This window comes from Platichthys flesus, chromosome 7, assembly GCF_949316205.1.
Source record: "Platichthys flesus chromosome 7, fPlaFle2.1, whole genome shotgun sequence".
NCBI classification, from domain to species: Eukaryota; Metazoa; Chordata; class Actinopteri; order Pleuronectiformes; family Pleuronectidae; genus Platichthys; species Platichthys flesus.
Window position 1 is genome coordinate 18282740 of NC_084951.1, and position 27400 is coordinate 18310139.

Consider the following 27400-nt stretch of genomic DNA (forward strand, 5'->3'; position numbering starts at 1 on the left):
GCGGCTCTCTCGGTGCCTTCCCACCTCTCTCTCTCCCTCGCTCTCTCTCTCTCTATGGACGGCCGGAGGCGAGAGGAGGACGCGGGGATTGTTGTCGTCGGGACTGCAGCGTCTTTCCGGGCCAAGGCGATGATTTAACAACCGGGGGAGAGCGACGAAGAAAACCGGGGAGCGCGCCTGGGAAACGGAGACACACGAGCGGAGAGGAGCGGGCTCAGCCGTCGGGAGATGCGCGGTCGGGCCGAGATTGCGGCGGTAGGTACCGAGCTGGACCGCGGCCCCTGCGACGTGTTGTTTTTCCCTGTTGAGTTTTTCCTCCGCACGGTGAGACGAGCACAGAGGAGGGGGGGAGCGGGACGGAGGCTGCGGCTGCCTGGGCTTGTTTCTGCTGGAGAGAACCCACCGGCCATGATTCGTTCCTCCGGCCCAGCAATGCTAACTCTCCCCGGCCCCGTCTCCACGCCGTGGAAACAGCCAGGCGGCTCTCGTTAGCCCCGCTCTCCTGCTACTCCTCCTCCGCCGCCGTCCAGCACCACTGCTTCTTTTTTTTTTTCTCCCTCTCCATGAATAATGTGACGCCTCGTGAATTCAAAGGAAACTTTGTTCTCCTCTGCAGCAGGTTACGGGCCTGTTGTTCAGTCGGACCCAGATTAAAGAGCCCCGCTGCTCCGTGAAGGCTCAGACCTCCGTGGAGAAAGTTTACATGTTGGGATCGGCTCCATCAACACGTTTCCCCCACGATAGAGGCTTTTATTTGGGCTGCAGCTGTCATTCATTACGGATAAATCTCTGTCACTGTAGGGACTTGACAAGCTGCCATTAGCACAAACCTCACCCATGGAGAAAGATCTATCAAATCACGGATGAGATGAAAGATTTAAGTTGTTTGCTTTGTTTACAAACACAATGTATCGGTCTTAACGTGATTATCGACACTTTTCTATAGATCCAATACAATATAGCTGTGGTTCATTTCATATTTAAGTTATAATAATGTTACTCTATACGAACACATGAATTAAGTGTCAATTTATTGAAGAACAATACACACATTTTACAGAAAGACTTATCGGTTTGAAAATAAACATGAATACAAGTGTGTTCATATATATTCATATTTCAAAATGTCCTAATCTATTTGTAGGTTTATTTGGTAGGTTCGATCTCATGTGGCAGTTTTACAAGTAATAATAACAATATATTTCACATTTTAGAAATTACTAATTCATATTTTTAGATTATACAAAATTACACAATTTAAAATGATTTAGAAGCAAGAAACAGCTTTTTTCAGGTTCACATTTTGCAGCTGTATAAACGCACAGTACATGTAGAGTAAGGTTTCCAGCCTTATTGAAAACATGTCGTCTCTTCACTGGGGTTAAAATGTGTGTACAGTGCCGACACACTAGAAGTCTCCGGTGATTTGTTGTTTCATGAGTTTCCCCCTCTCCTGCTGTAGGTATCCCTGGACTGAGCAGATTGTTCTGAGAGGAAACGGATAACAAACAGGGGAAGTGAACATGGCAGGGACCTCGGGCTTCTTTTCCAACGGACCTGTTCCGTGGATGGACAACGACACAGAGATGAACAACCTCTACCGAGACCTGGAGCTGGGGACAGTGCTGACGCTCTTTTACTCCAAGAAGTCCCAGCGGCCAGAGAGAAGGACATTTCAAGTCAAGCTGGAGACCAGGACTATTATCTGGACTCGGGGCACGGATAAAATAGAGGGAGAGAGTGAGTAGCGTGCAAACACAAACACAAAACACACACACATGAACTGGTATTTTGGTTGTACAATGCCGGCATTCATGCCAAAAATAGATTGTTTACATACGTTCAGAAATATGACGGTTACAACATGTAGTGAGGGGCTTGACCGGCTCAGAGCAGACTTGGTGTGTACACATGATGACACGGTGGTATTGTGAGCATCTGGGGAATTGTGTCACTTCCACAATCTTTTAGATCCTTCAAAATATCACAATGTTATTGAGTAAATGCAATGATATTGGTTATGTGACACCTTTTTAGGAACAAGGATTTGAAATGAAACTGAAACCGGTAGATGCTTTAGTGGTTCATCTTACGCAAATAAAGAAGTCTAATAAAAATATATTGCTTATTAACTAACTGATGCAGCCACGGCCAAAAAGACAACGTTCAAGATATAAAACAACATTCCTGAAAAGAAAATACCAGTTATGCCAACATGAATATTACCAGTTCTAATTGAGCTGGTAGATGAAAGTTGCTTTTCAGGTTTGCTAAACTTGATTTGCTTTGTTGATGTGATTGTTGTTTGTCATTTAGATAGAATAAGAGTCCAATGACTAGTTCAAAGGAACAGCCAGGGGATGAATCACACCTCGGGTACAAACTCAGGGTCAACAATCAGAAGAGATATTGCTTCCCGGAACCCTTTTGTGGCGGTAATAGGAATATGTTGCAATCTGGGAGGAAGCTGAGGCTCAGGTTAATCTTTAACAAAACAGTGCATCTCTAGCCGGGGGTGTGCTGGGCTTCGGCGAGTCGTTAATTCATACGTCTGGAGGGGAGCAGGATGCCTCGTGCACAGCTGTACTCTGCTCCGGATGCAACAACAAGAGCACACGCAGACACACAAACACAGAGAAGAGGACAGAAGTCTTTGGTTTTTTTCTTCTTCTTCTTTAACACAACAGTATCATCTTCTCTGCGATGAAGGGTTGCATACACGTATGAGCTCAGAGCTGCCATCCGATACTCCTGGAGATGTGAAATTGGCCTCAGCGGCTCATTAATGCACAGAAATAGAATATGAGGGTTTTTTACTGGAAGCGTGTGATCGTTTGGGAACGGTTTGGCCTGCTGTATTTACCCCCCTTATCAATGGCAGTGGGAGAACGGCGTCCATTCATTCAGTGGGAACGGCCCTCTTGCTTGTTGCTAAATATAAAAGCTGAGAGGTGTCGGCCTTTAAAATTCTCTCCTCTCTCAAATTAGTTTCTCTTCTTGGTGCCGTCATCGTCATCCTAGAACGATGCTTTCTGCACATTGTATCTCTCTGTGCTGTCAATATCATAATGCTGGTGTGTATCTTGACGAAGCAGGATGTGGTCTGGCAGAGCGATTTGGTGGTAGGTGACGGGATGGAAGTTGTGGCAGGGGACATCACAAATGGAAGGCCTTTAGTACCTGACGCATACAATCTGTGTTATTCAAATGAAATCCATTTTTAGAACGTCAAATGTCTAAATATGTTACTGAAGACATCGCAGCTACTTAGACATGACTCATGAGCATGTGAGTGTGACCGGAAGACAAACTCATGTGAGAATGAGTTACTGACTAATTACCCTTATTTCAAAGTATTCGTATTTAATGCCATACGGTGTAGATACAATATAGCATCACTAGAGCTAGGATGATGCCAGCCTGATACAATGACCCATATTTGCTTCTGACAGATATACACTCAACTGGCGGCTTGTAAGTAACAGGTAGATTAAACTGGTGCTGTCTAATACAGTCCTACATAAAGTCTACCTTCCATGATTGTTCTAATGTATAATGAATTAGGTTTAGAGATCCAGCTGACCCCTCTCCTGATCCATCAGGGTATGTTGGATGCTGCGGATCATCCTTTGTTACAAGGAAATTGGTTTCTATCACTTTGTTGACCCTGTTTATGACAGTGAGAGGCTGAATCTCCCCCCCCAAAAAAAAAATGCATTACAGCTCAACCGCACCACAATCAACATCCTCCTAGACGATCACACAGTTGAATCAACATGGCGCTGACACAGTTTCTACAAGGATAGCACTCAATAGAGCTCATATCTGCACAAAGGCCCAGCCGTCCCTTTAAATTCAATCAAGCTGCAACCAATTTCCCACACTCATAGATATCAGTTCACTCAATATGCCTGATCTTCTTCATTAAGGACTTCATTTATTCCCTGGGAAATTAGTGAATATTCCTGGATCTGCCACTTTCATCCTGAACCACGCAATTGTTTTTATCTGACAAACGACAAAAGCAAGAAAACAGACAGGGACGAAAACATAATCTCCTTGGCAGAGGTAATAAGAGCTGAACATTATAACCTTCATCAAGGCAGAATTTACTGCAGGACGGTCATAATAAACAGGATCACTTTGTTAGTTATTGCAGAGGTACTAAACTGCCAACATAGTTTATATGTCTGCTGTCAAATACTTGATATACTAAGATAGTTTTTATACCTACTTAGGAACCCAAAGCATTTCGTTGTACTGTGCACTTGTCTGGTGTTTGGTCTGAATGATAACAAAGTGAATCTTAAGTTACGATCAGCTGGAGGAATCCCTATTAAGAATCTATGGCTTTAGAAAATGCAATTGGCTGATGCACCCTGTATCTTAAAACGAAAATCTCCCATCTATATCAGAATCCGCCTCTGAAAAAAATAAATGGCTATATATATCATAATATATATTGTTACCAAATATAGGAAAGAACATGTCCCCTGATAGATTTGATCCAGCATGATTTAAACCAGATACAGAAAACCACTCAGTGAAATAAGATTAGAGCTTGTGGACAAAATATTACAGAAATACAAGGTGGAGCATCGCTGCTTTTTATGTTCTTCATGAAGTTAAAGTATATAAAGTATTTACAAACCATTGGACACCATAATATGCTTAACAACAACAGAGAAACATGTCTGTGATTATCATTAGACCGAATATCGGCCTGTGCTGACACATCCATAATGCTTCTCTGATAACCAGTAAATCAGACACAAATATACCGTTGACAGACTCCGGATTGACTGAATTACAGCTAAAACAAATAGCAAGATAATTAATTCTGTTATCAGCAGAAAATTCATTGAAATCTAATTTTGTGATTGTTTAAGACAAGTTAGGTAATTTTTCAAGCAATAATGACAAAACCTCCTTGTTACTGCTTCTCAGTTGTGAGTATTTACTTCTCTTTTTAAAAATGCTTTATATAACTGCAAGATGAACATGTTTGGCTTTGGATTCTGGGGAACTAGGATGGACATTTTACAAACTTAATAATGAACTGAGACAATACTCATACATACATAAATCTGTATAGTTTTTATACTAACTTGAATGGTGAATTGAGCAGAGGGACATGACGTGTCTTCAAGAGAGGATTTTGGGAAACTGTGTGATATCAGAATCCTAATGGGCCCATATTGATCTGCATTTAGCACCAATTAACGTACATGTGGACAACTACATCCTGGAAATTACTTTGAAGATGAAATTCTAAAACCACTAAATGTTGAAGAAATCCTCCAATAGTTTTTGTTGACTTCTCAGTGATGTAAATGTGGATGGAATTACCGGTCACTTGAAATGTCGTCACTGACTTACTTTTTCCATACCTCCTGTAAATCAGTCAAACACAGGCTTTGTCGCCTCAGACGTCTGATGTCATTTCCAACTAATGCACAGCTCCTTTTTTCTGTCGCGCACTTGGCTGTCAGCCCAGTGCATCTCTGAAAAATGTATCTGCAAATTATTGGGACATTAACCCGCAGGGAGCGACAGGGTGTTACAGCGTGCGTCTGCCTTTTTGGATTGTTTATGTCTGCATGAGAACATTGTAATAAAGATCAGGTTATCACTGGAAATCAAGCGCAGCTCTAGCGATGACTTGCTTCTTTGGGCTGGAGCAGAATCCATGTTGCTGCCTGACAGTTATTTGTCAGGAAACCTAATTCGATGTGGTATCGAGGGAACTGATATGATTGGCTGTTGTGGAAGTGCACTCTGAAACAGGGTCACGCTGTGGGCTCCACAGTTACAGGAAATATATATACAATTTTAATTGCAGTTTTAGCTTTACAATTAGGCTTTAAATACTAAACACATTGCAATAAAGGCTGCAAACCCATGGTTCCATTAGTGAATTGGAATATTGATAATTTTCCCAATGAATTGTTTATAGAATGGCAGAAAATGGTGAAATATCGCTTTCTGCAATTTTTCGTAGGCCAATCTTTGTAGTTTAAAGATTCTTGTTTTGTCGAACAATCCCAAAAGCAAAAAGGTGTTAGTTTCCAATCAAATACGACAAAGACGAGAAGGAAATTAGTAGATTTAAAACCACTCAGAGATACATTATTCCGTCAGAAGTCGAATTGATCTTAATACAATTCATATCACAGCTATAGATTTTTTTGTCAATACTGTGCAGTTGTATTTTTTTTCTCCTCTGCAACACACAATTGACGACAGCGATTCTCATGCGCTGAACTAACTGAAGATGCAATGCGGATTATTATTAATGTTATCTGAGTGAGGAGTGACACTGTGTACCAATCAAACCTGTTTTCTGTCTGTAGCATCAACCCGTCAGTTTGCAAGAGTCGGCATCAACTCCACATCTGTAGATTCACTAGATGGTCAGGGATCGAAATCCCAGTTTTGCAACAACTACTTTCATTATCAGTTAATCATTCGATTTTTGAAATGTCATAGAGAAATGGTAACAAGCCCCAATATTTGGTTCTGAGACTCTGATCTGCTCCAAGGCCAAGCAGTCCCTTTAAATTCAATCAAGCCGCAACAAATTTCACACACTCATAGAAAATCAGTACAATCATTATTCCTGATCTTCTTCATTAAGGCCCATAAGTTATTCCCTGGGAAATTGGTGAATATTTCTGGATCTGCTATTTTTATCCTGATCCACGCAATAATTGTATATCAAGTTTTTGTGGAAATCCATACTGTCGTTTTTGCATAATCTTGCTGCCAAACGACAGGTTTAATTGATATACAGTGTCACTCCTCACTCAGATAACATATTCGGTTCTGAGACTCGGTTTTATCATTGGCAATGGTTATGAACATTATCATATAAATCCAGCCCTTGTGAGGGGGCATGGTAGAAATGTTGTGGAAGGCAGAGGCGCTGGAGGAAGTGCTGGTGTGTGCTGCAGGATGCCTCCTCTCATCTCCTTCGGTAAGGTTACACCTCTGGCTATCTCTTTATTTCCTGCATCTGTCTGAGGCAGGCACCAAATATTTTTACTCCAGTGACTTAAAGTGTTTTGTAACAGATCAGCCTGTCAAAGCCGCCTTGCTCTCAGCGGAAGTCTGCAGGCCTGTGTTGTCAGTAAAGTAAACTGAGATATGATGTACGATCAGAGGGCTTGACTGGGTGAAATTTTGCATGAGAAGACACACTAGGGTTTTTTATGCTCGCTTCAGAAGAGAACATGCTCACTCTCACCTATACGTGAGCACAGATGTGGTGTGTAGGCGACAAAAGCACAGGATGTGTGGTTCGGGTGCAGGAAGAGGAGCAGGAGCTGAAAAAAGTGTGTCGGTGTGGATGGGTGTGTATTTAGCAGGAGAGTCCTGGCTGTAGGTCTTAAACTTCTAGTGTGGTAGCCCTGGTAGGAATCCATTGAGATACTTTACAGCCCACATTCATAATGTAACTGCTCTTTAATGCAGTCAAGACCAAAATAGCCCCGTGTCATAAAACGTTGGATAAATAAAAGATATGAGTAAGGGAGGCAGTGTTGTTCAGTGGCATATCAGTGTTGTTACCTGTGCTTCATGCCCTTTGGACTCAGTTTATATGATGAAAAGACTTTTAAAACTCTCTTTATACAACACACTTATGTACAATGTGTCTGTGACAGGTTTCAAAGCTCTGTCGTACAGAGCAGACCAGTCCCAGTATTAACTGGTTTGTGCGAGTGGCTCAGGCTGGCTCTTATTTTCAGATGAGTGTGGCTTTGATTGATCTCAGTGGTGAGAGAGAGACTAAGCTTAATTTGGGTTTGCTGACATGGTCATAACTTCAAATGAACTTCAAATCTATCTGTGTCTCTATGGTTCAGATGTGGTTCAAGTCTCACTTTCAATGTTGTATGTGGTCAAGGGGCTTTAAACTCATACATCTTGGTCTGTGTCTTAGAACTGAGGCCCTATTTTCTGAAATTATATTATAAAAACATTGTGCACGTGTTATTTAGGAGCATTTTCCTGAAGAAATTCTTATGTAACAAAATTGTATCATGCAAGTTATTATTTCCAAGCAAATTGTAACTTATAACAAAAAATGAACAAACAGGTAATGGACGAATTTCTCTTGCCCATCTTTTTTGCACATAGATCAATCATCAACAACTGGGCTGAAACCGGATGAATTGATTATGGACTTTAGGAAATGAAATCGTATTGAATCTGATGATCAGTGCTGATATCTGAATATCGTAAATTATTATTGTGTTTTCCAGATAATCGATGTTTCCCAGTCGTACTGAGGAGGCTCTCTGTCATAGCTAACACTTGTATGTGTCTCTCCTCCCAGTTGACATTCGGGAGATCAAGGAGATCCGTCCTGGACAGAAGTCGCGCGACTTTGAGCGCTACGTGGAGGACTCTGCAGCGCGGCTGGAACAGGCCCACTGCTTCGTCATCCTGTATGGAACCGAGTTTCGCCTCAAGTCCCTCAGCCTGGCAGGTAAGCACCGAGACGTACACCCATTCAGATACAGCCAGCACATCAGTATTTCACCTTTGCATCATATTCTGAACAGGAATAGCTCTGTTAATAAGGTTATTAACCATGCACCTCAATCTGTAAGACATTAGCCCCAAAGATGTTCAATGTTTTTATCAGTCACTATTTTTTTGTGTTTGTTGCTCTTGTGTTTATGAGTAAAAATCTCAGAGTCGAATCAAAATTGCGAATATTAAACCAGGTCCATTTGGCTCTAAGATCATTTCACACAACATCACCCTCTATTCTTAGACCCTTATCTCGTGCAAGGAAAACTATCCCCCAAACAAAACTTCAACTTTCATTCCTTTATTAAAAGTAAACCGTGTTTCTTTTTCCTCAGCAACATCTGATGAGGAGATGACCATGTGGGTGAAGGGGTTGAACTGGCTTGTGGCCGACACGCTGAAGTCACCAACCCCACTTCAGATAGAGAGGTAAACAACACTAATGTGTATACACACCGTTTCCAGAGTTATTGATGTGAACAGACGTCATACTTTCTCTTCTGGTTGCTGCATGAATTCTCTTTATTGTGTTGTTTTAGGTGGTTACGTAAGCAGTTCTACTCGGTGGATCGCAACAGAGAGGACAGGTGAGTCGGCTCAGTCAAAGATGAAAACTGCAGAGTTAATCAGATCGACCTCACAGGAAATGGCCGTAATTAGATATAACTTGATTGTATTGTTCACCAGTCGCGCAGCCTTTCCCCGGTGCAACATCTAGGGCAAGTCGAAATCCTACTGGTATGTTTGTCTGCTGAGTGCTCAGTTGAGGTGTAGTGAAGAAACTAAGCTCTCAGTCACACACCAGCACCTCTTCCTGCAGCAGGAAACAGACTGCAGAGGATGGAGGAGATGCACAGAGTTGTTTGGCTGCTACATCCCTGATGAAAGAGCAAGCCTTTGTTACGCTGCTGGGGTATTGTCTGCTCCGGCCAAAATTCCAGGCTGTGTAGTAAAAGTGAAGCCAAAGATACTTAGCAGAGCTAGTAGGGGACGTGCGTTTGCTGGTGTTCAGTGTGTCTACGTGTGCGAGTGAGCACAAGTGCTCATGCTTATTGTACGTGCATGTCCATGTTTGTGTTTCAACTAAAAGTGTGTATGTGTTTAGGATATCCTGTAAGGATCTGAAGAGCATGCTGAGCCAGGTCAACTACAGGGTGCCCAACATGAGGTTCCTCCGAGAGAAGCTTCCGGTAACCACCACCTAGTTATCACAAAGCTCCCCCCGCTCCCATCTGTCTGACATACATATCACATTAAAAGAGAAGTTGGCAGAGACCGAAGATTTATGATTTCTCGTTAACAGTCCTGTGTTGCTTCCCTCTCGCGTCGCTTCGTGTTTTCGTAGGACTCCGAGCTGAGGAACGGAGACGTGTCCTTCAGTCAGTTTGCCCAGCTCTATCGCAGCCTCATGTTCGACGCCCAGAAAAACGTAAGTGCAGTCATTTTGTTTATCAACAGATGGTTCTGTCCCGGCACTTTCATCCCCCTGTTCCCCATCTGATGCCCTGCCAAGGCGTACCCACCCCCCTCCCCATCTGTCTGCTCTCAAATGGCTGTGAGATCAATATGGACCAGTTAAAAACCCAACAAACCCCTTTGGTGGAGGCCATTAGGACAACCACACACACACACACATAGACACATGCACTCAGATGAGGAGACAGGCAAGCTGTGGTCAGATTAAATGAATGACCTCAGTGCCCCCCTCACCAAGTCTAACCACCCAGCCCTCTACAGGATGTCCATGTTCATCTTTTTTAAACATCAAAATAACAGCACTTTGAATTACTAATTGAATTTCACTTTTCGATCAATCCTGCAGATGGAAATCCCGTTTCTACAAAGGTATGTCAGAAGTAAACACACACAAAGACAGTGAATGTTTCTGCTGCGTCACATGTTACTGAAGTGAACCATTACTTTTCTCTGCCAGGTTTATTGACAGACCAGAGCAGAGGATGTCCCTGGAGGATTTAAAGAGCTTCCTCCTGGAGTCTCAAAAGGTAATATCTGCGGGCCTTTGAACCTTTATTTTTTCGCAGATGTGTTTCATTCGCATATCCCAATACATCTGTGTTTCTATGTGAATCCAGGAAACGTGGGCTACAGACAACAACAGTGTTCAGGAGTTTATGTTCGGCTATCTGAAAGACCCCCTGAGAGAAGTGGAACAGCCATATTTCCACCAAGACGAGGTACAAGCACTCCCACCGCCTCTCACATTTTCTTTTGCCCCCTTTTTTCTCACTTCCTTTCTCACCCTTTGCTCTCTAATGGAAAATTTGAATAAATATTCATCAGTTTTGTTTTTCGGAAGACCCCTACCTTGATCGCGTGGGCTTAAGATGATCTAAATTTACCTCAGCTAGCCACGATCTCAGCCTCAAGCACCTCCTCCCACACATATAAAAGGTTATTGCCTGGGGCGCCGTGTGAGGGTTCGACAGAAGGCGGGAGATGCTTCTGTGGTCAGAATAAAGCTTTGATTGACAAACGAAAAGAGGCGTGCACCAGGAGACAGCCTGTGGGAGTGGGTGCAGTTTGTCTTTGCCCCCGCTTATAGTGTTTTAGATGGCGGGTGTACAGGCCCTGGTCATACTGAGAATAACGGCTAAAAATGGCTTAAACAAATTTATATAAGAAGAAGAAGTGCTGATAGGACAACGTATACCACCTTCACCTTTTCTGCACAGACTGAACCCAAATGTTCAACCTCTGGACTCTCAGACTAACAACCCTGTAGACCTCTGTCATACAAACTGTGACTTATCTGAAGTTCTAAGTCTGCAACTTATCACAAGAAAATCCAAATTATTTAGCTGATGCATATTCTGTATCTGTTAAAAAAGAAAATGTATCTAATTACTAACTGCTGCCTGAGGCTGCAGGACAACACCACTAACTTGCACTACTTGCTTACATGCAAATGGTTTTCCCACAATGCCCCTGCTCTGTGGTTTCAAAGGCATTTGCAATTGTTTTGTTGTCTTTAGCAAAACATGTGTGCCACTGTAGTAACTGCTTATGGTTCAGACGGATTATTGCATTGAAATATTTGATGTGAGTTCAGTTACAGATGTGATTATATAGAGATCAAGCTTTTTTAGATATTTTAAGAGATACATTATCACTTGTAAATACAACACAAAACCATTTGCGTCCTATGCTGCAAACACAATCTCAACATCCTTATGGTCGTATGTGTAAATCAGATGCTAATAGTTTTTCCCTGCAGGAGGGCTTCCCATCCTCCCCAAGTTTACACATTTTTCTGTAACTACCTGTTTGTCAATTGCCTTGGAGCTGCGAGCCACCAGATTTAAGTTTCTTCGCGGTGCTTGACTCTCTTATACTTCCTCGCCATTCTTGTTATATTGTGGTGTGTCTTTAAATCTGGTGTAGAACACAGGCCGTTTGAAAGCCCACAATTTCATTCTCAGCCTCATTTTCTTCATTCTTCTCTGTTCTGTGCAGTTCCTGACGTATCTGTTCTCCAAAGAGAACACCATCTGGGAGTCCAACCTGGATCTAGTGTGTCCCGAGAATATGAACAACCCTCTGTCCCACTACTGGATCTCCTCCTCGCACAACACGTAAGAAAGAGGCAATGGAGGACGTGTGTTTACGTTCAGTTCTACCAGTTGTAATTACAGCCTGGGAACGTTGAGGGCTGGCATCCTATCTTGAAACCTCGAACCAAAGAAAATCAGATAAAAGTGTATTATTTGACAATTATGTCCCAGAATGAGATCCCAGCGTGTATTTTGCAGGAAAAGGGATTTTTCCTCCCATTGAAAAGTGTGTGAAAGGCAGTTCAAGTGATAATTTTCTGTATTAGTTGTGGAACAATACTTGGCTGGAATGGACCGGAGCAGTGGAATAATAACTTCCACGCTGCTTTGATTGTGTTTGAATTGACCGGCTGAATGAGTAACAAAAGAGAAGGAGCCCTTGTGATTTGGCACGATCAATGAGCTTAGGCCACCATCATGGAGAGCGTGTGTGTTTATGGCCTCTGACGTGTGAAACCTTTTGAGGGACAGGTTAGATGTGTGTTTTTGTGTGCGCACGTTGACGTTACTCGTTTATTTTTAGCTACCTGACGGGAGACCAGTTTTCCAGCGAGTCGTCCCTGGAGGCATACGCTCGCTGTCTGAGGATGGGCTGCCGCTGCATTGAGTGTGGGTATACACACAACACACACACTGGAGTTATACTACACATACAGTAAATGGCTACCCCTTGACTTTCAACCTAATAATTAACTCTCATACCACTCTGGCTGACATTTCAACTTTTCGAGCAGCTGCCGCACCCTTACCAACACACGCTTACGCTTGCATAACCGCACCAAAGATAGCTAACACCAAAGCCTTGTCGAGCAGGTTTTCCATTTAAGCCAAAAAAGTTAACTTTGCCTCAGACAAAAGAAAACAAACATAACATTAACATGTGCATCTTCAAGGTTAAAGGCCTTAAAACTCTTCTGTAACTTCCTGTATATTAACATCTGTCTATGCAGTACTGTAGAAAGAAATAACATTGCAAGGATGTGTGTGTGTTTATTTTCAGTGGATTGCTGGGATGGTCCTGATGGAATGCCAGTCATCTACCATGGACACACCCTCACAACAAAAATCAAGTTTTGTGATGTCCTGACCACCATCAAAGAGCACGCCTTCGTCACTTCTGAGTAAGTCTTTGTGATTTCCTTTTACAGACGTCAGATGAGATGAAAGAACGAGATAGCTCGCCCAAAGAACTATCAATCGACAATCTGGACAGGCTGCAGTGGCATAACTTATCGTTGTAGTGTTTGAGAAAATAAGATAAGAAACCAACTCCTAACTGCAGATAAAGAGGTTGATGTGTGTTTGATTCTGGTCCTCCCTCAGTTATCCCATCATCCTCTCCATCGAGGACCACTGTAGTATTGTGCAGCAGAGGAATATGGCCACTCACTTTAAGAAGGTGTTTGGAGACCAGCTGCTGACCAAGGCGGTGGATATCTCAGCCGACGGCCTGCCCTCACCCAACCAGCTCAAGAGGAAAATCCTGATCAAGGTCCGGAGCCAATTTTTCCCACAGGAGAAAGTGTGAATGGATGTTTTGTACACTGTGTTCCGGCAACATAATGGGTCTGATTGTGTATCTTCTTCTTCCTCTGTCCGTCTGTGCTCCTCTCTCTTTTCACCTGCAGCATAAGAAACTCGCAGAAGGAAGTGCCTATGAGGAGGTGTCCACCTCCACTCCCTACTCGGAGAATGATATCAGCAACTCCATCAAAAACGGCATCCTGTACTTGGAAGACCCAATTAACCATGTAAGCACATTCAGTCGGTGTTCGTGGAAAAAGGGAGAATGATACAAATATGCTTCTTATCTGGTCGTTTATGCTTTTAAATATTAGTTTATTTAGCTGTCATAAACATACTCACACACACACCTACCTAACAGTTTCACAATCATATTGTCGATATTGGTCCTTTTAAATATGATTTTTTTTCATCAAGATGAATAATTGCCTGGGAAATTCTTGAAATGGCAATAGCAGTATCTTGCAATGTTAAAAAAATGATTTGATCTTTTTCTTGGCCATGCCCCATCCTTCTCGTAGAAATCAGTTCTTGCATAATCCTCCTGAAAAAATAAACAAATGGAAAGCGGGGTGAAAACATAACCTCCTTCACGGAGGTAGAAATGACCAAATCTAAAAAATAAACGAATATGAGCTGCTTTTCTTGATCAGTTGAGTTCTGTTTCTTGCCTCTTGCTTACTTTGGCCACTTTTTAGTGCAACACATGGATCCTCTGAATATTTAATCAAAGTCTTTCTCCCTATATCCTCCCTCCTTCCCTCTCAGGAGTGGTATCCTCATTTCTTTGTCCTGACCATGAGTAAGATCTACTACTCGGAGGAGACCTCCAATAACCAGGGTAACGATGATGAGGAGGAGCACAGAGAGGTTAGTAGGCCTGATCCGCTGTTTGAGAAGAAACCTTGAATCAGACGTTACACTCAATTCACACATAGTATGAGCATTACTTGAATTCCTGCATGGGTTAGAGGTAACTTTCATTTTTGAGAACTTGCAGGGCTTTTACAGGATCAGTTTCAGAATGTAATGCATTTTTAAGTGTCTAGTTTTGTAATGGCAATGAGCTGAGTAACATCTCCCTCTGTTCTAACCTCCCAGGTGTCCAATGGTATGGACCAGCACGTGACAGAGAAATGGTTCCACGGGAAGCTGGGCGCAGGGCGAGACGGGCGGCAGATAGCCGAGAGGCTGCTGTCGGAGTACTGCCTGGAGACTGGAGCTCCTGATGGCTCTTTCCTGGTCCGAGAGAGCGAGACCTTTGTGGGAGACTACACGTTGTCCTTCTGGTATAATTCACATACTTTTACATTTATAAATCCTGCTAACTTTACAGACTGTGTGCATTTGTTTGGCAACGATAGTTACTTGCATGGTTACATAAACATTAAACTCAGTGATAATATTATTTAGAAATGTAATTGAATATTTTTTAAATCAAATCTTTAAGCTGTATTAAGTAGTAAATTTCTCATGTCGTCGTTTTTATTAAATTGAATGTGAATTGTAGCCTGTATGGTGCCTTTATAATATGACTTTATGTACATGTCAATGGGAAACTCTCCCATTCTCATTGTGTGTGATCTGTTGGGTTAAACTCGTGCAAACAGCTGATTGACACATGCAGATCAATCATTGTCAATCTCCATCGCTAATTGAATGTAGTCGTTGTCACGGTCTAAAATGTGACCATTCACCTTCTGTCTGCAAATGCATAGACTTTGCATGAGAGGAGGTATCACAGCTAATCAATCTGTTTGTATGTGATTCTCACACAATGCATGTAAACCATGTGTATATGCTCGGAGTGCAGCGTGTTCAAGGTTAATAATGGGGGCAGGGCCTTTCACTTGGTCATAATGATGCAACAATGACCTTCTCTTTTCCTCTGTCTCACTCTTCTCTGCACCAGGCGGTCAGGGCGGGTGCAGCACTGTCGCATCCACTCGCGTCAGGAGGCCGGCAGCCCCAAGTTCTACCTGACTGACAACCTGGTGTTCGACACGCTCTTTGCCCTGATCACCCACTACCAGCAGGTGGCGCTGCGGTGCAATGAGTTTGAGATGAAGCTGACTGAGCCGGTGCCTCAGACCAATGCCCACGAAAGCAAGGAGTGAGTCTCAACACTGAACTGACCTTCACTGATGACAGTGCAGACTGGTCGCTGATACTTTAATGTATAAGGATCCTGAAATTAATATTTATTGGTTTGATTTCTTCTTCTTCCCAAGGTGGTACCATGCAAACCTGTCCAGGAGCCATGCTGAGAACATGTTAATGAGAGTTCCTCGTGACGGGGCCTTCCTTGTCAGGAAGAGGGCGGAACCCAACTCATTTGCCATTTCCTTCAGGTAACTTAGTCCTCTCTTACGATCATGACAGATTATATCTCAAGTTATCTCTTTACTTCCTTTTAATGTACCAGGAAGAGTATAGAGAAATACAGGTATATCATACTTGATATCATGTCTGTGTTTTCTACACAGGGCCGAGGGTAAGATAAAGCACTGTCGCGTGCAGCAGGAGGGTCAGACCGTGGTGCTGGGCACCTCCGAGTTTGACAGCCTTGTAGATCTCATCAGCTACTATGAGAAACAACCTCTCTACCGCAAAATGAAGCTGCGCTACCCCATCAATGAGGACACACTGGAGAAGATAGGCACTGCTGTAAGTATTGCTATGAAGTCTAAGGCACTTTCATTAGAGATTATTAAGAATACATATATAGAATAGTTTGCATTCTGTGGTAAATCTCCTGCAGCCAAATGAAAAGACCTGTCTACACAATCTATTTTCTAACAGGAGCCAGACTACGGGTCACTGTACGAGGGCAGGAATCCAGGTTTCTACGTGGAGGCCAACCAAATGCCCACATTCAAGGTTAGAGTTCACATTTTGAATTCTGCACATTTTGACCAGTGTGTGTGGTGGAACCTTTGAACACGTGTCAAAGCCATGTGTCTTGTCTTTTCAGTGTACGGTGAGAGCCATGTACGAGTATAAAGCCCAGAGAGACGATGAGCTCTCCTTCACCAAAAACGCTGTCATCTCTAATGTGGACAAACAGGAAGGAGGATGGTGAGTGGCTGGAATAATGACTCATCCATTCAAACACAAGGTCACTGCCAAGGTCTGGACTGAGACACTGTCCTATCCTGACCCAGAGCTATAACCAATGAATTATTCAGACCGATAAATGTTGACGGAGCATTTCCGTCTTAATTGCTGCAGCTTTTCTAGGCTGCTTCTTAGCGGCTCTGGTCATAGACCAACTGCATTTGTTGTAAATCAGAGACGAAAACATGCGATATTAGAGCTGTTTCGTCTTTTTTGCCAAACAGTATCTTTTATTTTTTTTAGATCGAGCAATACACTCATGACGTTTCGTTTAACTTTTATCAAACTAAGCTCTTTATTTTATCATCACATATCTTTATTATCTGTAAATTCTCTGAGACAAATTTAAATTGATATCTTTGATTTGGACAATAAAATATAGTTGTGTTAAATGGGAGCTAACTGATACAGGCATGGGACCATGAGATGAGCTAAAAGCCCTTTTTCTAAGAGGTGTTAAGTTCCCATTGCATTTTATCTTATCATATATCTCTCTCTACAGGTGGAAGGGGGACTGTGGAGGGAAGAAGCAGCTGTGGTTTCCTGCTAACTACGTGGAGGAGATCAGTCCCTCAGCTGTGGAGCCTGACAGAACTGTGAGCATCAAACCCCAAAACTGAGAGAAGCCTACATGCTACACATTTGTATATTTAAAGTGAAATTAGTGACTCCCACAGGGAGGTTAGGCCGTGTCGCTCATCTGTCAGTTATCCACGTGCCACACAGAAACATGTGTGAAGTGGATTATTACTTCAAACAGGGCGATAACTTCTATCTTAATCCTCGTCTTTTCTGTCAAGCAGGAGATGACAGAGAACAGCCCTCTGGGAGATCTGCTGAGAGGAAGCGTGGACGTCTCTTCCTGTCAGATTGGTGAGTGGCCCCTCCACTTCCTGTCTGCCTGCAGGCTTGCAGAGCAGGCAGTCACCGTGCCAGAGGCCAACCTGCATTTTCTGTCCGTCATATGCTTGCACATGAACTCAGGACTCTGTTTCTTTAACTGCAAAAAGAACACTGTCACCACTTTGTTTACTTTTTTTTTATAATCCATTATCAGCCTCTTCTATTATTAATTCTTCTCCTTTCTGTTTTGTTATTACTCTTTTCTCACAGCTCTGTATCGATATCTTATTGACATCCTCCAATCCAATACACAACCCATTAGTGTTGGCACATGCTGTCCAGGATTGTTGTGCTCTCTGCTAATGAGTTAATACTTGAGCCTGATTCTATGTGTTTGAAAGGGGGGGGTTAGCTCTCTGGCTCCATCTAGTGGTGTGGGAAAGATGTAATTATATCGTTCTGAACACTTTGTTCATTGGCTTCCTTCATGAGACCACTGGCAGAGCTGCAGCCGCTGTGTCTGTTGTTTTCCTGGGGAGAAAGTGATGATGCTGAACCTCGAGGCAGGCCTGCTTTGCTCAAAGTTCTAAATATTTCAACCTAAACACTGTTCTCCTCTGACTTTTTATTTGGAGAACATCTTTAAATCAAATTGAAGATGTACACGTAGTCGATCAAAAGAAGACAAATACGCTGCTTTATTGATGGTTTGTTAATTATTTAAGTGGTTTAAAAGCAGGATTTTCTCTCCATACCTCACCAGTTCATATGCTTTAGTTCTTTATATGAAAATATTTCACATTTGGGTGGCTGGAGGGAAATACTTCAAGTAAAAATAAGTAAGTGGAACCCATATTTTTTGTCCTCTTCTCTATTTCTCTCACCATTTCCTCTTTCTTCTCTTCAGTTGTGCGTCCTGAAGGGAAAGGCAGCCGGCCCCACGTCTTCTCACTTGTGCCGAACACCATGCGGACGGGCCTAGTGCTGGATGTTGCTGCCAGCAGCCAAGAAGAGCTCAAGGAATGGGTGTTCAAAATCCGTGAGGTCACCATGACCTCAGAGGCAAAGGTAACTATACTGCATGAAGTGGCAAACAGGAAGAGCAGGCCAAGAATTGCTCATGCCACAGTGTGGGTTTAAAGAGCCAGTCACGACTTGCACTTGCCCTGTAATACCCCTGACTTATTTAGGAAACAATGATAAGCTCATGGGGTATTTCTCAGCAGTTACACGCTCACTCACCTGGAGGCTGTTTTGTTTTTCCTCGGTTGAGCAATAGTCTTTGGGAAAGAATGAATCCTCAGGCGAGCATCCGCTCAGGGCCCAGGGCTGGGGTGAGGAGAGAGCCTGGTTTAGGGACTTTAGTATTGCGTCACTGCTCTTTGCAGATGTGGTTCTGTTGACTTCGTCAGAGGACCTCAAGTGTTCAGGATGAGATTCTGAAGTCCATATGCTAGTGGCTGTATAAGTCAATGGGAAATGCAAGTGGCAGTAGGTCTTTTTTTTTATCTGCCGTAACAGTGGATTGCTCTCTCCCGTTGTGGTGTGAGTTGCTGCCCCGTGTGAAGGAGTTTTTATTTTCACAAGTGAGCGGATGATGAAGCAGGAGACTGACAGGTGGATCAGCGTGGTCATTGTACCTCTGAGGTGAAGAGGGAGTGAAGCCTAAAGGCCAAGCGTTCAGTTTACCAGTCGAGCTACATTCTGATCCTCACCTTTTCTCATGAGCTCTCGGTAAATGACTGAAAGAATGAAGTCGTTGATACAAACAGCTTAAATGAGCTTCTCCATAGAGAAGCCTGGCTGCGATTTAAAGATAGGGTAAAAGGCTTCGGAAGTTCGGATTGGAGCTCAAAGAAGATTTGCTGCTCTTTCTCTTCAAACGCTGACAGTGGAGGGGGTTCAGGCATCTGATTGGGATTAAACATCCCATCTAGTCTGGGACTGTCCCAGGATCCAGTCCAGAAGGAGCTGGAATGACCCTGGTTAGCCTGCTGCCACCATGACCTCAGATAACTAGAAGACGTGGGCGTCGCTTCTTCTGCAACAATTAAGTTAAAACAGCCTTGCTTCATATCTGTGGGAAGAACTTTTCTCCTATTTGCAGGTGTGTGTGTGGGGGTGTCTCCTTGTATCTGTCGCTCTTCACACAAACAATCACTTGTGTTTAGTTATTAGTCAATGATGTCTGCTCATGAATCCTTCTGGTCATTTTAACACTGATGGCCTGGCTCTGCGCGTCTCGTGTAATGTTGGGCTTTTTTTTCCAATTTTTAATAAATGTCTCCTAAACTCCTAAATGAATCAAACAAACACCAAATAAACTTCAAGTCCTGTACGTGTCCTAATAAGTTAGGGATCGTGTTTACCTACTAGGTACCCGGGCCTCCGCTGCTAATTGAACCTGAAAGTTCATGAATGCACACATTTGGGGAAAGCATTCACAGAATTGACCATCATGAGCCAGATTAAGACGTTTAAAGGTTATAAATGTCGGTTTCGATACATTTTCGGTTAATTGCCCGGCCCTGATTTGAAGTTGTCTCTGTGCACAGCTGGAAGAGGGGAAGATAATGGAGAGGAGGAAGAAGATCGCACTAGAATTATCCGAGCTGGTCATCTACTGTAGGCCTGTGCCGTTCGATGAAGACAGTAAGAATTACACACACACATTCGGCAACATAAATCAATATGTCCAATACCAGTACAGGTGGGTCAGTTGTGTCCTTCTCTCCCTGCCGCCTGTAGAAATCGGCACCGAGCGGGCCTGTTTCCGGGACATGTCATCATTCCCGGAGACCAAGGCAGAGAAATACGTCAACAAGATCAAGGGCAAGAAGTTCCTGCAGTACAATCGACTGCAGCTGTCCAGGATCTACCCCAGGGGCCAGAGACTAGACTCCTCCAACTATGACCCACTTCCCATGTGGCTCTGCGGCTCCCAGCTGGTAGCGCTCAACTTCCAGACCGCAGGTACCGTATCTACCTTCTGTGTCAGAGCCGATAGGCGGTGTAGACAGAACCTTGTCTAACTCTTTGATTAACTTCCCTCTGCTCTTTTCTCCACATGCAGACAAGCCCATGCAGATGAACCAGGCCCTGTTCATGTTGAACGGAAAGAGCGGCTACGTCCTTCAACCGCCCATCATGAGGGACGATAGCTTCGATCCGTTTGACAGACATACGCTACGAGGCCTGGATCAAATCACTTTAGAGATAGAGGTACAGTAACGCCAGGATCCTACTCTGTGTTTGCATGTGTGATACACTAATAGAAAGGTTTTCAAACTGTGAGACGTAAATCATGAAGGGCACTGAGGTGCTTTACAACCATTGGCACCTGCTGGCTGCAATTTGCTTCAAATCTTATCCTCCTTCTTGGCCTCTTAACTCAGTCTTATATCAACTGACTTGAGAAATATTTATATATATTCTTAGAGTCAGTTTGACATTTTCTTTCCTCACACTTTCTAAGGATATAATTATCTCTGATGTCCAGAGCGATTAAACAACCTTACACTTACTAAGAGGTCATAGATCCTGGACAGAACCAGCTCACAGTTGTATTTATGAGCTGAAACAAGTGAGAAGTTCTAAAGCAGTAACTCATGTTCCTCTTCCCCTCTCTAAAGGTTTTGGGCGCCCGGCACCTGCCCAAGCACGGACGGGGCATCGTCTGTCCTCTGATCGAGATCGAGGTGTGCGGCGCAGATTACGACAGTATCAAGCAAAAGACCGACTCGGCAGGTGAGAGCTGCTCTGATTGTAGCACAGGGTCAATGAGTTGTTTACTGGATACGGTATCCTCATGTAGTTTCCTGTCTGGTCCTAGAAAAACAGGAAGTTGTACAAAACAACTGAGCCATGTGTGGGAACAAAAAGGGAAACGTGGTGTGGACACAGATCTGATACAGCTCTTGTCAGGGTTTATTGTTTGGCTTTGGAATTGCATCTGCGATTTTAAGTATCATGCCAAATTTATGACTTATTTATAAATAAAAAAAAAATCTTTGAGAAAACAATATTTATTGGTTTCTGGAGAAATTAATTTAGTTTCATGCTTTTCTGTATCTGATGATAGACAGACTTTTCCTGCAGACTTTTTTCTTTGTGTTTGTGACTCGTCTGCATCAAACTGTGTTAAATCACTAAAACTGAGATTTATTTCAAACTAAGAGGAAAATACCCGTTAAGACAAGGCATTAATGTGACTTGGCAGATGTGGCGGTATTCCCACAGATGTAGAAACACATTTATTTAGGAGTCGGCAGTTCTGGACTGTAAATTCTGACCTGAGCACAACCAGCTTTATGTTGTGATAGTTTATCTGTTCACCTAAATGAGGATCTCCAGTATCCTCTGCTATTTTCTTATTCGTATGTATGTTCCTCTGTGTCCTTAGGAAGTGGAAAGAGTATTTTTTTTTATAGTTTTGTACCGTTTAAAATCTATATATAATGCATAATACAAATGTTATCAGAACAGTTACTGTAGTATAATTTCAAACACTTCTGTTTCCCTAGTTAAAGATTTTGTTACGACACCATTGGTGGATCCATGTTTAACATTTCTCTTCTCTTTCCATCTTTGTTTGTGTTGTGCAGCTGATAATGGTCTGAACCCCACGTGGCCCCAGAAGCCTTTCCAGTTCGCTGTGTGCAACTCGGCATTCGCCTTCCTACGCTTTGTGGTTTATGAGATTGACATGTTCAACGACCCAAACTTCTTGGCCCAGGCCACATTCCCCATTCACGGGCTGAAGACAGGTACACACAAAGATAGTTTCCTCTCTGAGACGACCACAATGATGCCATTGCAGCAAATCTGTGCTGTAATCAAAGTCTTGTTGTGTCACCAGGTTACAGATCCGTACCTCTGAAGAACAGCTACAACGAGGACCTGGAGCTGGCCTCTCTGTTAGTCCACATGGACATCATCACAGGAAGGGTGAGCTGCTGTTTGTTACTGAGCCGATCCTCAAGCTGCTCCATGATGTTGAAACTATCAGAAAACACTCACATACAAACAGAGAGGAGACGCAGGGACTCGGGCTCCACTGGTGGTTTATATCCCATGACCACCAGTTATGTACTGGACTCTCAAAAGAAACTATCAAACCATTAACTGACTTTAAAACTGTTGGTTTATACTTTGTTTAATTTATCAAAAATAGGTTAATCTAAGTTATTACATATTAAATGCTTTACTGGTACTAATAGGAGGACAGTAGTAATAGACAGAGACAGGCAAGCTGGTCCCCCTCGTCACAGTCTTTAAACTTTGCTAACCAGCTCCTAGTTAGTTAGTTGGTTGGTTAGTGGGTTAGTTGGCTAGTTACACGGTACCAGTTTCTTACAAGGAAATCCTACTTAATACTGAAGCCTTTAAATCTTTTTATAATGAGAATTGCTAAATAAATAAAACTTTGTCTTCAGTCTCATCTAAACCCAAAACATATGAAGCAGACTCATCAATGTGTCATGTCACTCTCAGCTAGAACAACGAAACAGTCTGAGCCTGCTTGCTGATTCTAATGGAAATGGTCTTAATGTCACATTTAACTCCAAAGCCATGAACACTTTGGAAACTCTGGAGTTGACACGAGTACCATCTCTTTCGTCCTTGTTCTCTCAGGAGGAGAACGGAGAGGTTCTGAGCCCGTTTCTTGCGGTCGGGACCACGTCAGTGTCAGCATCCGCCCAGGCAGGCCGGGAACGGCTCGGGGATTTGAGCTCTGTGTCTTCGACCTCCTCCAGCATGTCCGCTCTGCCCCAGTCGCCGGCCCAGGCTATGGCCTACGCGGGGAGGGAGGGCTCCTTTGAATCCCGCTACCAGTCCCCTCTGGACGAATTCAGGGTGCCCCAGGAGACCCTGCTGGACCACATGGACGCTCAGAACAGAGGGTAAGTGTGAGCCGCGCTGCCTTTTGGTGCGTGCGGGGACTTTGGAAGCGCAGAGACGATTCTAGAAGTCCTCCTCCTGTCTTTGTCTCCACCTCAGGAATTTGCGGAGGACCCGAGTGGGTGGAGAGAACCGCGTCTAAGTCCAAGGCAATCAGGACGAATTTCTGTCGCACCCCCCCCACCGCCACCATCACCTCAACCCCCCTTACTCCTCCTCCTCCTCCTCACCCAGTCGCCTCCCCCCCGTACCGATGATGTCACTGACTGCTGTGAACACTGTTTCCATGGAAACGCCCACCACCGCTTTGGCCTACATTTCAGGCAGCTCTCCCTCCCTCCATTTTCCAACACCCACCCCTCTGTCTCGCTCTCTCTCTCCCCTTTCGCCCTCTCTCTGGCGCTCTATCCCCGGCCTGCCTCCTCAGCGCTCGCCTGAGGAGGAGGAGAAGGGACTCGGACATAAGAAGAGGGGAGGGTGTGTGCGTGGGGAGGGTGGGCGCTGCGAGGAAGCGGAGCCCGGCGGACAGGAAGAAGAAACGGGACATTCACAGGAGAACAAACACAAGGCTGAACGAGTTCCAGCTCTGGACGGGTCATTTGCGGTGCAAGTCGTCCTCTATCGTGTATGAAGTGTGCACAACAGCTGCTTGGTTGGGAGGCTTTAGAGGAGGGACAGAGAGACGGAGCTCAAAGAGGTGTCAGTTTGAAACTGTCTCCCAGTTACCTTTCTTTGATCTACTCTATTTGGCGTATATGAACATATATATTTATTCCTGCTATGCTGTTGGCCAGAGAACAGCTGCAGCTGACCTGCTCTCAAAGAGCTCCTGTATTCATGTTTTTAATTATTATAATTATTTAAACCTTTAGACATTCATAATGTGACTTTTTATGTATATGTGTAAAACATGAGGGCTCTCTATGGCTTTTTATTCACATCTCTCTCCTCTTGGCTTTGTGGAGGAATGAGTCTCCAGTCTGACACAGTAATCCTGGGGGGATTTTACATTTTTTATTTTTACCTTCTTTTTTTATTTTATTTCGGAAAGGCATCAGGAAGATGTCATAACCTGTTGTTGTTGTCGAAGCGGTGGGAGAGAAGGCAGCAGCTCATGTTGTCTCGGAACACACTCAAACACACACACACACACACACAGTCATTTTTACTTCAGCTAGTTTACATTCCAAAACAGACTGCACATCATTCCACTTTCCTGCACTGCAGACGCCTTCGGAAGCAACGCAACACATTCTCACAACTGTCTCACTCACTTCCAGTCTTACTCCTTAATGGTCACGTCTATTTGAATCCTCACTCTTTGTTAAAGCAGGCACACAGTTTGAGTTCTGAGTGTTTAATGAGGCTTGTGGTCAGAAAGTTTTTGATTTCTTGTATGTATCGTCCCCCCCCCCCCCCCCGTGTTGTAATGGCAGCATGCTGATTTCTTTATTTTTTGGAATAACAGAAGTGTTGAGGAAAACATTAAACACATTTTAAAACATTTTCATTTACGGGGGGAACGTGGTGAATGTTTCACATTCTGTACACCATGAGTGAATATTGGATTTGTAGATTGTTGCACTGTTACAAGTTTAACTGTGCAGCCACGTGTTCCCCGTATTTATAATTGAATGTTTTTTTTTAAATGTAAATATTCTACTCACGTTTGTATCTTTAAAGCAAAAGCGACGGCCCCTTTATGCGATTACTGTGACACAAGTATGTTCTAGTACCAACAGATGTCTAAGCAAAAGTGACTCTCTGCCACCAGCTTGGTTTAGTTTGTGCAAAAGGAGTTTTTACATGTTTGGATGAGAAACTTGTCGACAAACTCTAAGCAGGTGAGAAGGTTTGTTTTGCCAAAGTAAGGTGTTAAAAAAACTAAACGACTACAAGGCCATATTGTTTTGCAGCACCACACAGATGTAGGGAACTGTGTCTGTGCTGCTGTTATGTTCTGGTGAGTTTTGTCACTAAGCAGCCTCCCAGTGACCTGTGTGGGATTTTAAGTTCCAGTGCCACGAGATACAGTTCAGTTCGCCACTGCCCATGAGTTAGTTTGTGATGAAATGTACAAAAATGTGGACTTTATCCTGGTGAACGCCAAACGCTGCACTTCACAATTCATCGGCCACAACTTCGGACCCTCGTTCGGCCTCGGACTCACAAATGTTCAGACTTCTGTTGGGGTGAAGGTTGGTTTCCTCCTGAAGGGGCAGGGAGCTCTTCATTTCCTGTGTGAGAGTGTGTTTGGTAGGAACAGGCCGAGCCGGAGCTTTCTGTGGCCGGCGGCTGATAAAAGGTGCCTGAGGTAGGGGTGGGGGGGGCCTCCATATAACTGACGGTGTCACCTTTCCAGGTTTGCATCAGAAACAGTGTTTTCTCTCTGTGTATGATGATATATGATGTAAACTCAGTATTCCCACTCAGTGCTGAAACACTGAGACAAGCCATATGGTATGATTTAAGGTAAAAGCAGGGACAGGAGTGAATGCTTGAGGACTAACTGAAACTTTTGTGGCATGTTTTTCTTGTTTTTGTATGCGTGCCATTATTAAACCCAAAGTTCCTCCATATTACATTTACTTCTCCAGCGGTCCATGAATGGTATTTTGTTTTTGTTTTTGCGGAGAGCTCTCCCTCTAGGGCTGCATTTCTCGTACTGTCTGCTAACATCTATACGTGCCTCCATCTTTGTACACATCACATTAAAGCCTCATCATTCACGTGCCCCCGCTGGGCGTAACTAGCACCTGCACAGCCATGGTACACCCACTCAGGTGTGGTCTCTTCATTTGGACTGGTGGGACTTCATGTCAGCAGCTGCGTCTGGTTGACATGTCCCCGACTCGCCTGTTGTACGTGCTGCAGCGGCATCAACAAACTGTAAAGAGGTCGAATCAGACAGAAGGACTTAGAGCGCCTGTGTGTGGGTGTGTTCGTACAAGGCCTTAAGTGTCATTCGTTCTTTTTGTTTTCAATCGTGTCTGTTCCGTCTCATTTACAGTCGCCTTTCTGTAACGTGCCTAAACTATGGAGAGGAGAAGTATTCATTTTAATTTTTGCTTTTCATATGAAACATATTCAAGCCTGAAAAGTAAATAAAATACTTACTACTTTATACTACTTTGTCTTCTTTTCTTTTCCTTGACATGTCATTCAAGTGGTGACAGGGCTGGTTTCATTTGCACGAGATGCTGCAGCACAGGAAGAGAGGGCAGGGGCTTCAGTCTCACGTGGTCTCTGCAGCCTGAGAGAGGGTGCACTGAACTGCTGTGGTTTTAAAATGATGAGCTAATAGCACGTGTTCAGGCAAAGTGTTAAATGTTGCCCAGTGTCACCTTCTCTGAAGAGAGGCTTTGCTGGGTTTCCCTGTCCTGTGTGATAACAACCTTTAACTTGTGTGTGACGCCCATTTTTTGTTACAGATTAGAGGAGAAGGAATTTAATATAAAGTATCCTCCTACATAGACAGCGCTTTTCAAAAATCGTTAGACAACTCAGCCATTCTTTGTCACACACACACATTAAAACAGAGCTTTTTCTATCATGCATTACTCACACTGAGTATATTCAGGGTTTATTGTCTTGCCCAAGGACACCGTAGGCACCAGGAATCAAACCGCTGGCCACAGCTGCCTACATGGGTCCCCAGGTGGATTCCACCCCCACATCACCTTCAAATGTAGGACTATAAATCTAGTAAATAATGAGCAGATAAATAAATGGTAATATCAATAAACACTACAGTTGAAATCAGGATGTGTTGTAGTTTTGGGATTCACTACCTTCCCACATCAGGGGTCAGCAGTTGGGTTCAATTCCATCATTGGTCAGTTTGTGCAGATGAAAACAGGCCAGTTAGTTTTTCATATTTCATTTATTTGTGTGTGTTAAAATTA

At 43.5% G+C, this 27400-nt stretch overlaps 1 protein-coding gene across 1 annotated transcript; it reads left to right on the forward strand.

The window, feature by feature from the left end:
- On the forward strand, positions 1-26619 carry plcg1 (phospholipase C, gamma 1). Its single transcript, XM_062391772.1, has 33 exons — positions 1-255; positions 1463-1740; positions 8339-8491; positions 8874-8967; positions 9078-9125; positions 9644-9728; positions 9884-9967; positions 10361-10383; positions 10472-10541; positions 10632-10733; positions 12013-12131; positions 12634-12719; positions 13111-13231; positions 13434-13602; positions 13739-13861; positions 14403-14504; positions 14736-14923; positions 15547-15747; positions 15866-15985; positions 16121-16301; positions 16437-16514; positions 16609-16712; positions 17254-17347; positions 17555-17624; positions 18502-18662; positions 20150-20246; positions 20343-20567; positions 20668-20816; positions 21227-21341; positions 22199-22360; positions 22453-22541; positions 23229-23497; positions 23595-26619. Exons 2-33 carry the CDS (start codon positions 1524-1526, stop codon positions 23635-23637), a joined length of 3942 nt encoding a protein of 1313 aa, XP_062247756.1. The 5' UTR covers positions 1-255; positions 1463-1523; the 3' UTR covers positions 23638-26619.
- The last annotated feature ends 781 nt before the right edge of the window (positions 26620-27400 follow it).